The 11,785-nt window shown below is 27.0% G+C and overlaps 1 protein-coding gene across 2 annotated transcripts; it reads right to left on the reverse strand.

Moving 5' to 3' along the window:
- Positions 1-1,438: 1,438 nt before the first annotated feature.
- On the reverse strand, positions 1,439-6,932 carry LOC120091343 (uncharacterized). Of its 2 annotated transcripts, none has more exons than XM_039049342.2 (3): positions 6,724-6,932; positions 5,135-5,278; positions 1,439-1,809 (listed from the first exon to the last, which is right to left on the reverse strand). In XM_039049342.2, exons 1-3 carry the CDS (start codon positions 6,756-6,758, stop codon positions 1,632-1,634), a joined length of 357 nt encoding a protein of 118 aa, XP_038905270.1. In that variant the 5' UTR covers positions 6,759-6,932; the 3' UTR covers positions 1,439-1,631. The 2 variants fall into 2 exon arrangements, with proteins under 2 accessions (XP_038905270.1, XP_038905268.1); XM_039049340.2 differs by having other exon boundaries at positions 5,135-5,281; positions 6,724-6,818.
- Between the last annotated feature and the right edge of the window lie 4,853 nt (positions 6,933-11,785).

The raw sequence follows: 11,785 nt of genomic DNA on the forward strand, positions 1-11,785 counted from the left end.
TTAGAGTATTTGACAACCACTCAAAATAATTTTTCAAGTATATTTTAATCAATTTTTATAAAAAATGTTTAAATAAAAATGAGATGTTTGAAAAACATTTTTTTCTTATGTCAATCCAAACGGGCCTTAAAATAGTTATAAATTTGAGAAACATGTTTTATTTGCACGGGAAAGAAGTTTTTATAACCAGAGTTTTGAAATAGGAAAATTTTATTTTGGCAAAAGTAATCTTTAAAAATTTTGGAATATTTGTAACATGTTTAGGAGTGATTTTAAAAATTTTAAAATCACTTTTTTAATTTTCAAAATCACTCTTAAACACTCATTTACTTACTTAAATTTAGTATAATATTTAATATTACATTTTTAAATGTCATTTCCATCTTATAAAAATGGGTTATGAATAAGATTATAAGCAAGTTTTAAAGTGATTTTCAAAATGATATATAAGAATCACTCCCAAATATGGTTATACGGTCAAAATCACTTTTAAAACCACTACAAATATGGATTAATTAGCAAATCCTTGTTTAAGGTGTGTTTGGAATGCTTTTCAAGTGTTTAATTTAAATAATAGGGGAATTATCAAAAATAGAAAAATAAATGAAACTATTTACACAAAATAACAAAATTTTAATCTTCTTTGATAAAAGTTGATAGAGGTTGATAGAAATCAATCAATGTCTATTAGTGATAGAAATCGATAAAAGTCCATCACTTGCTCATAGAAGTCTACCAATGTCTATAAATATTTTTTTTGATTTTTCTATAAATAGTTTGACATTTTTTTATATGTGAAGATTTCCCTAAACAATAAGTTATTTTAGAAAAAAAAATGTAATGTTTGACAACCATTCAAAATAGCTTTCAAAAGTATTTTCAACAATTTTTCTCAAAAGTATTTAAATAAAAATGATTTTTTTGAAAAAACATTTTTTTCTCAAATCAATGAAAACGTGTCGTTAGTTTGGTGATCATAAGTTTTTTGGCCTTCTATTTTTAAAACTTATTGTCTTAATTTATAAACAATACTATTATAAGAATTTTTTTCTTAATCAAGGGTCGAAGCTTTGGTCTCCTATATTTGACAGCATCGATGCCTGCACCGAACCTCCACTCAAGAGACATTAAAATTTTTGGCATTAAGCTCACTCGAATGTTAAAATAATATCACAATATTAAAAGTGTGTGAAATACATTTTACATCTTTATTCATATCATATTGTTGTGCAGTAGTGAGTGTCAAGACACCAATTTCTTTAATTTGTACAATGGGTCTAGGGCCACATACCCAGCCCAAAGTTTGCCTTGTATTCTCTCTATGGGCTCATAGTGATAAATTTATATGGAAATATATATGGAGACAACTCCTCCTTGTAGTGATAAATTTCAAATCCTTGAAACCGCCACTTATTTCTACCGTTTTTGTAACTCCTCGTTTCATAAATGGTTATCAGACATGTTCTTAATTTATTCTGTTTGGAATCCAAATTACATTGTACACAAAAAAAATCTCCTCATAGTGTTCAACCACGTAATTATTTTCCATAGACCATTCAACAAGATCAAAACACACAAAAGAACACATGATTTTCATAGAAGAGACTACAATTTGGAACATTAATTGAGCCTCAAGCAACAGTGATGCAAGAACAATCACCAGCACATTTAGCAAAGGGCTTGGGCTGATGTTGATCAATCTTGGAGATGGTGCAGCTCCATCCTTCTCCACACTCACAAGATGCACCTTCAAACTGCCCCTCCTTTGCCAATTCCTCCAACTTCACTGCCCCTTCCCCTGTCCCTTCTCTGCCATTTGCAAACAAAACTTTTAAAATCCAAGCCAAAATCATGCATTCATCATTAAGTTTTTCAAGAGATTTGATTTCTCTAATTAACCGGTTCACGATTTTACGAAATATCAAAAATTATCTGACGGTCTCGAGAAATTTGAATTTTAGTAAGAGCAGTTTTTTTTGTGCATTTCAAGATGCACATATTTTTACGCATCATATTCTGATCACGTATATAAAATGAACAAGTATAGGATGTATGTGATGAAGATGAAATATTTAAATATTTAGGCTCCATTTGATAACCATTTTGTTTTTAAAAAATTATGCCTATTTCCTCTCTATTTCTTACAATGAGTTGCCTCTTTCTTGACTAAAATGGTTGAATTCTTAGTCCAATTTTAAAAACAAAAACAACTTTTTAAAGATATTTTTTTTAGTTTTTAAATTTTGGATTAGTTTTTTAAACCATTGGTGAAAAATAGATAAAAAAAAAAAGGAAGAAATTTGGACGTGAAAGTAATGACTATAAACTTAATTTTCAAAAACAAAAACAAAAAATCAAATTGTTACCAAATGAGATCTTAATTATTTTATCTTAATTTAGGTCTCTTTGAGAATGATTACGTTTTTTGTTTTTCATTTATGAAATTTAAGGTCATTTTCTCTCAATTTCTCTACTATATGGTTTTCACTTGTATGAAAGAAACACTTGAATTCATAGTCAAATTCTAAAAACAAAAATTAGTTTTTAGGCCCCGTCTGATAAACATTTTGTTTTTTGTTTTTGTTTTTTAAAATTAAACCTATAGACATTACTTTTCCTTCAAATTCTACCTTTGTTATCTACTTTTCACCAACGGTTTAAAAAACCAAGCTAAGTTTTGAGAACTAAAAAAAATTGCTTTCAAAAAGTTTGTTTTTGTTTTTGGAATTTGGCTAAGAATTCAACCACGTAAATTATTATAAAAAATGTACATGAAATAGACTTAATTTTCAAAAACTAAAACAAAAAATCAAATGGTCATCAAACGAGGTCTTAATGTTTTCAAAATTGGATATAATTTTGTAAAACAAGAATAGAAGGTGGATAACAAAACTTAAAGGGAGTGTTTGGTTTGGCTCACCAACATGAGTTGAGTTGAGTTCGTATAATATACCAACTCATTGTTTGATTGGAGTTGAGTTGGTATATTTTACCAACTCACCTTAACTCTCCCTTCTTCCCATGGTTTCAATGGCTCCACCTATCGACCATTGTCACTCTCCGAGAACTACCTCTGGACTCCAACAGCCACTTGATGACAACTTCAACGACTAACTCCAGGCTCCGACAACCACCTCCGATGACAACTCCAACGACCAACTCTGAGCTCTGAAAACCACCTTCGATGATAATTCCGGCGACAAAATCCAAACTCCGACAACCACCTTCGGTGACCCAACTCTGATAACCACCTTCGTGCTACCAACTCCGAAGACCAATTGGCTCCAACAACAAACTCCGATGACCAACTCCGACAACCACCTTCGTAAGCTACGACAACCACCTTCGATGATCACCTTTGAGCGAGCAACTTCAATGACCAACTTGAGGCTTCGACAACCACCTTCGACAACAAACTTCAACAACCAACTCTAATACTATCTTCATGTGATTAACTTTGGGCTCCGATAGTCACCTCCGACTACAATCTTTAGCGAAATTCATCTTCGATGATCAACTTCGACGACACTTTCGCCCAACCGATTCTGGGATTCGAAAACCACCTCCAATGACAAACTTCGACAACCAACTCCAATACACCTTCATGTGACCAACTTCAGCCTCCGAAAACCACTCCAACAAAAATCATCTTCGATAAACAACTTCGACAACCACTTCTGATTACTATAAGACAAGGTTGTTAAAGTATGTTGTAGGGTTGTTGATTATATATATAAAAAATTAATTTATTTACATTAAGTGCAATATTTATACGTAATGAATTCACATATCAAATAAATGTTGAGAATATTTACACGAAAAATATGTATGTAGTTGAAAAGTATATAACAAATAACAAAAAAAAATCATAAAATGAAAATATTTTTCTTTGAACATTTTTCAGCAAGAATTAGTAAAAAATAGAGATTTGTTCCCTGATGATCCTCTAAATTTAGAGGAAATGAAAGTGAAATTGTTGAAGAAATGTGGTGATAGTCTATTGGCTATTACGATGATGGGGGAGATTTAATTAAAAAAATTCATGACATAGTATAGTAAAAATATATAGAAACAATAGGAAGAAGAAGAAAAAAAAGAAAATGATAATGAAATTCATGGAGAAAAATTAGCTAGAATCAAAAGTTTTGATTTCGCTTTAGTTTTTCATTTTATTTAACCATATTTCTACCAGAAATGTAATGGGTTAATTGTTGTTCATTGTCCAAAAAAGAAAGAAATAAGTTTTAAAAATTAAAAGAAAAAAATTGCAATCCATATGTATTCAAACAGAGATAGATAGAATTATTGAATAAAAAAGTTTCAAAATAGGAATAGTAATCCTAAAACATATTATTTAGAGTTCAAAAAACTGCATTTGATATCCAGACATATAAAGTCAACTTTGCACCCCAAACATAGACATATGAACTCAAACCAAATCACTCTACAATCCAAACACGGACATATGAACTTCACAGATATATGAACACCACAGACATATGAATTCTAGACATTCGATCTCAATCAGCACCTCAAATAACCCAAAAAATTGATGGGTGAGTTGTGATATTTGTTTGGTTTAAGTGTCTCTGCTGTCTCTTCATTATTTTTTGTTTTTTTTTAATAGTTATTTTCTGCTTATTTTCTTCCATAGATTTTGAGGCCTTTCTTTTTTTCTTTTTCAATGGCAACATGAGTTAGGGACTAACAAAATTCTATAACTTAAAATAAGCAGACTAACACACTAATTTAATATAATAGTTGAGTAAAAAATATTAATGATTAAATAATAATCCAAAGCCACTATATATATATATATATATATATATATAAAGGCAAAATGATGTATAACAAATTAATATCAATAATCCTAGATATAAAACAATTAGAACTAATAACCTTACTTCCTCTTGAGTCAAACGTCCTAGGTAAGTAGGTAGTGATTTATGAATTATGATTGTAAAAGTTCAAATTCTTATATAATATGTTCTCATATTCTTTTCTATGGTTTATATGAAGAAAATTCTCGTATTCGATCTCATATTAATATTTAAATTTATTATAATCCGTCAACTAAAATTTTAGGTCTATACAAAAGATTTAAAAAAATAAATATACGACGATTTTCACTTACATTATACAAATACAGTTGTTGCCACAGTTAACAAAGGTCTTGCCAGCATCAGGGCCTTGAGTTCTTTTGATCTCACATTTCCATCCTTCCCCACATTTGCAATATGCCTTCCCAAGTACTCCTTTCTCCACTTCACTCCCCACACTACTTAATTGCCAAAATAATAATAAATAAATAAAATAAAATCTAATTTGCATAAATTAACATTAGAAAATAGAACCCAAGAAATATTAAGAAATTTGTACAGGAAAATGAAAAAAAAAAAAAAATCATCTTTATACACCATCAATAAAGTACATTAGTAATTATAATTACGGGTTGTTTTCGAATATAGGAAAACGAGATAACTTATTTATTTATTTATTGATGATAGACAATGATATTTTATTATATTTGAAAATATTTTCAATAATTTTACTAGAATTTTTTTGAAAAAAGGAACTATATTTTTAATTACCATATACATATTTCTAAGGGCTATTTTCAAATGAAGGAAAATGAGACAATTTATTTACAAATATAGTAAAAGGGAAAATTTTCAAAGATAGAAAAAAAATGGCAACTATTTACAAAAATAGCAAAAAGAACATTGATAGACACTGTTGGACTTATATCGACGTCTATCAATGATAAATTTCTATAAATTTTCATCACTGATAGACTTCTATCAGCCTCTATTAATCTCCATCAAATAAGATTAAAATTTTGCTATTTTGTGTAAATAGTTTTCTTTACTTTTCTATTTTTAAAAATCCCCCATAGCAATACGTCACTATTTATGAGTGATAGACCACGATAGACATCTATTAGTATTAGTGATAAATGTCTATCGCGATCTATCATTGATATACAATGATATTTTACTTTACTTGAAAATATTTTCAATAATTTTACTATTTTAAATAATTATCCTATTTCTAACTACTTTTGAAAATTATGGTGTCCGTTAAAATCTCTAATGTAAATATACTATCTATGTAATAATTGATATATAAAAATTAGAAGGTGTACGTAACTATTTTTTACAACTATATAAAAGATTAAGATCACTTAAATCATTTACGTAATTAATTTTTACGCATCAACTGAAGTATTAATTTATGTAAATGATATTATAAATAATGTCACGTATATCTTCCAATTTTTACATCTGGAATAGATTTCCATCTTATTTTAACCCCAAAAAAAAAATGTTTTCATGGAGCAGATTTCTATGTTTAAAGACGAAAGGGAATATTTGCCTTTAAAGATTTAATATTGTGTTAGTTTAACCTTTATATATTCTCTCTTTTTTAAAAAGAATTTATATACATATATACATATGTGTTTATGTTTGTAAAAATCAACTGTGTAAAAAAAAGGAAATTCTTGGAAGAACCTTATTTCTAACAATATGATTAGTTGCATTAGATTTGAATCCGATCATTCGAGATGAAAAATTCAAACTTCTAATTAATTTGTTCATATATAATATATATATATTAAAGAAAAAGTAAGAAATGGTAAAAATAATTAAACTTAAATAAAGAATAGGAAAGTAAGATTAAAGCATATTAATAAGATTAGGGGAAAGATATTGGGAGGAAAACCTGAGAGATTGATTGGCTTTTGCCTCACTTTCCATTTTCTCTGCAATATTTTCTAAGCTTGTTCTCTTTGTTAATGGGATGGGAAAAGACCACAACCCTTGTTTATATTCATGCTAGGTGGAAATTTTAAGGTAGATTAACAAAAGACAGAAATGCCCTAGATGTTTTTTCTTAATCCTTGTTTTTATTGAGGCTAAATTGGTTATTTTGTAATGTATGATATTTTGCAATTTGCATCCTCATCTTCTTGGGCTGCACTTTCGGTGGTGTGGATTTGTCACTTCCCCACCCCCCAAAAAAAGGAAAAAAAACAAGGGATTGGTTTATCATTTTTTCTTCCATAAAACTATTTTTGAAAATGTATAATTGACATATTAACGTTAAAAAACCGTTTTAGTCCTTAAATATTCATGGAAATAACAAAATAGCCTCTATATTTTTAAAATTAAAACAATGTAAGGTCCCTGAACAATAATGTTATAACACAATATTGCTTATAAGATGTGGATTTAGGTCTGCCGGCAGTGGTTGTCAAAATTGCTCGTCAAAATTGGCCACTAATAGTGGTCGTTAGTGATGACTTGTCGATGGTAATGGTTGAAGTTGACCGTTGGAATTGGTTATTGGTGGAAGTCATTGGAGATAGTTGCCAAAAATTTCATTAAAGTAGGTTTGTTGGTGGTTGTTACTGAAGATGGCTCTTAGAGGGCCGTGATACCCGACAACAACATAGTAGAATTGAGTAGAAAAATAGCAAGGGCATTTTGGTAATTCTATGAATTATTGAAATTAGAGAGAAATTAACTATTAAACACTAAAAATCATTTTTCTAAAAAATTATTTCGAGTGTTTTTTCCTTCGAAGTTATTTCATAAATTTATTTTTTAAAAGCTCACACTCCAACTTTTTGTAAAATAATCTTTTTTTAATTAAATAGTCAAAAAATTAAGCTAAACACACTTCAAATCTCTCATATTCAAGGAATGATCAATTTTAATCTAGATATCTTTACCATTTTAATTTTTTTTTTGTTTTGTTTTATTTTGTTATGATAAAAGTAGCTTATGTGACACTTATTAAAATTAAAACTAAAACAATAATTAATGTTCTTAATTTTAAGATACAATCACTAATTATAAAAAATATTTAAAAAAATTATAATGATTTTAAAAAAAGAAAGCTCTCGTCTCAACCCCACCCCATCCCCTTTCCTTAATGGACCTGGAATACACCTTTATTAAATATATTTTGAATTTTTTACTCAGTTTTTTATATAAAAAAAATATTGCAATCATTGCCATTAATTTGATATAAATCGTTTACCTAAAAGTATATTTTGTTCATTTACTTGATAAATAGATACTAATTATATATCTTAATTGGTGTATTTGAATTTTGAACCACAAGTTGTACAGCGAGATGAAGGAATTTCGATTCTTATTTCTATTAAAATAATTTCAGAAAACGAACAATAAGGACAAAACAGTCTTTTGAGGAAAATATTTAAAATAAAAATCGAAAATTTGACAAGATAGGAATAATACAAAAATCGAAATAAAGTAAGTTCATAATTTTCAATTGTTAAAAGATAGTATAAATATTAAAATAAATTTAAGTGGTTTCTGAATCAGCATGCCCTGTTTTCTATAATTCAATATTGGCAAAAGCAAATAAAAAAATACAACTTTTTCCCAAGTTCAAAGAACATTTTTTGGACTTTCTCTTTGTTATGGTGACTCGTGACTCAATGAAAAAAAAAAAAGAAGAAAAAAAAAACTATTTTCTCTTAAAAAATGAACATTTTCAAATATAAAAAAATAACAAAAATATTTATAAATATAGCAAAATTTCACTTTTTATCCACGATAGACTGTGATAGACTATCATCTATGTGTATCTGTGTCATGATATACGTAAATAGTAGTCTATCGACTGTTAGGCGTATTTTAAATAATAATGCGTATAATTAAAGTGTGTGCTATGTTTGTAGATATATTTTATCAGATTAGATTATTTTAATATATTATACCTTAATATGTGATTATTAATTAAGACCATAGATTTCTAATTAAGTATAAACTTAATGGATAGAAGTTCATTCCTAGTTGATTAAGATTTAATGGGAACCCTAATTAAACTAGTATATATAGAGACTTTAGTGCTATGACTCTTATGTATCAAAACAATGAACACTCAATCTCTCTTTAATCTCATCGAGAGAGAGATCCCACTTAAGACATTAGGAATTTTGGTTGAGAAAGATAATAGCCGCCTTATAATTGCCATCAAATTCAAAATGGAATCCGGTATGTTATTTTTTTATAATTTAACATGAATGATCCTAGGGTTATATCTATTTAATATATATCTAAAGTATATGTGCTATTCTCACGGTATTTCCAAATAATAACAAAATATCATAAATAGAATATGATATTTTACTATTATTTATAAGTATTTTTAACAATTTTGTCATTTAAAATAATTTTTCTTTTCAAAAATATATATATCATTAAAAAATATGGAGAAAATGATTCAAGTTTTTGATAATCTTATTAACCAATTAAGTTAGGTTTAGATTAAACTATTTTTTTTTTTTTTTGGTAATAATAATAAAGAAATTATATCTACGGGTAGCCTTTGATCCTTTCTATTAAAGTTGTTCACTAATTACGACTCTTCCTTTATTGTTCTTAATTTGTTATTTTCATGTAACTCTGCTATCTTAGGTTAATTAATAATTAATCGTCACAGTATTCATTTTCGTATAAAAAGAATGTGAAGGTGGAGATAGATAATTGTAAAAAGTAAACAAACTAAAATATATTAAATGGGAGTTAGCATAGCCCATTAATAGCTGAAACTTAAAAAAAAAAAAAAAAATTCAAACTAATTATAATTAGAGAAATTGTGTCCAATGAACTCAATTTGAAGGTATATTTTAAAAAATTGTCACAAACAACTTTATTTTTTATTCATGGATTTTTAAAAATTTTCATTATTTTTATCTTACCAAAATACCGGTATTACCATTAATTATTATTATTATTATTATTATTTTTTATTAATTTGGAAGTTTTGAATGTTTTTATTTTGTAATTTATTTTGAATTTGGCAGGTCTTAAAAACAGCATACAAGGCAGTTTTTTTCCTTTTTAATTTTCAATGAAAATTTTCAAACACATTATTTCCTTGTCAGCTTTTATTTTTCGTTGGGAAAATTACAAAAACATCACTTATAATTTCTTTTAATTTTATTGTTTTCAAAATAAATAAAAATAATAAAATAAAATTTTCTTCATATACTTTTTTTTCTTATTTTGATTTTTTAGAAAAGATCGACATAATTTTTTTAGATTTATTGTTTTTACATATTATTTCTTTTTTTTTTCGACCGCTGCAATGGAAGTTATTTTATGAATTTTTTTTTCTTTTTCAGTATTTTTAATAATAAAAGTCATAATATTGGAAGGTTATTATAGTAATTGAAATATTAATATAAATTTCTAATTATTTAGGGTTAGATAGATTTATAAATATTGAAAGTTTATAACGTTTGTATAATATTAAGTCTTATTTTGATGTATTTATGATTAAGGGTGAATCTATGAAGGGACCAGGAGAGTATGTACCTCTATCAGATCGTGTCGTTTAAATATATATGTTTGTTTTTTTTTATTAAATATAAAAGATATGTGTTTGTACTATTTAACGTGTGTCCTAAAAAACAAAGTGTGAGGTTTACTTTTTATTAAATATAAAAAAAAAATGTTTTGCAGGTGACCCTTAAAATAACCACGGGCCTGGACTCTGGAGTTCGAATTTGCTGCAAAGCAGGATATATTTTTTATTTTTAAAAAAAATAAAATTTAACAAATTTTCATATACTTTTTTGTGTGTGTATTTGTATATATATAATTTTAATACTGTTAGGCTGATCAGGTAACTATTTGATTATTAGTTTTTTGTTTTTGAAAATTAAGGTTATAAATATCATTTTTGCATATAATTTTTTTTCTTTATTATTTCCTTTATCATTATTTTAAATTACATTCAAGTTAGTACAAATTTAGTTCTTAATTTTTAAAATAAAATCTAAACTTTCAATTTTTAACTATAAAAGTCGTTTGAAAATGTCTAATAGATACATAAACTTTCAATTTAATACTAAAAATCTCATAAAATATTAAAAATGCTTAAAAATTAACCATTGTAGTAGATAAAAAATTGATTTTGTTTCTAATTGAACCTCAAATTTTCAATTTTATAGTATATAGTTACATTAATTTTTTTTAAAAAAAAATGTATGATGTTATGTATTAGATACATAGATCGAGATGTCAGTGATCTAGTGCATATTTTTCAAAGTTCAAGAAGTATATCTAACACAAATTTAGAAGTCAATAGACTAAAATTTCAACCTTATATAAAGTTGTGTCTACTTAACATGAAATTTTGGATCTATCACGGTTCTTATGCTAGTTCGTTATGCTTGTTTTGGCTATATTATATGATTTGAATAATCGATGCATATAAAATATATTTATATGAACTTGTGCCCCCTTTACCTAAGATCCTGGATATGCCACTGTTTATGGACAAACCGTAATAACTAAGTTCTAGAAATAGTTCACACGACGTGTACTACTATCATTTGAGTATTTACAGGATGGTTAGGAGTGATTTAAAAATTTTAAAATCACTTTTGTCATTTTTAAAATCACTTTGGCATACTCAGGATTCGTTTAATAACTTTCCTGTTTTCTTTTTCCTATTTTTGTTTCTCATTTTTAAAGAAACTAACCTATTTGATAATCATTCATGTTTTTGTTCCTAAAATTTGAAAAATGTTCCTAAAAATGAGGTAAAAATTGAGGAACTTCCTCTTCGGTTTCTATTTTACTTAAAGTTGTTTTTAAAACATATTAAAGTGTAGGCTTGGCTAGTTGGTGAGATATCTATAACTTCAAGGTCTTAGGAACAAATCTGATACGCGCCCATGATGCTTGTTAGATGCAAAGCTAGAGGTCCTTCTAGAATCCTTGCAAACACTTACAAAGAA

This window comes from Benincasa hispida, chromosome 11, assembly GCF_027475165.1.
Source record: "Benincasa hispida cultivar pf3 chromosome 11, pf3_genome.v1.1, whole genome shotgun sequence".
NCBI classification, from domain to species: Eukaryota; Viridiplantae; Streptophyta; class Magnoliopsida; order Cucurbitales; family Cucurbitaceae; genus Benincasa; species Benincasa hispida.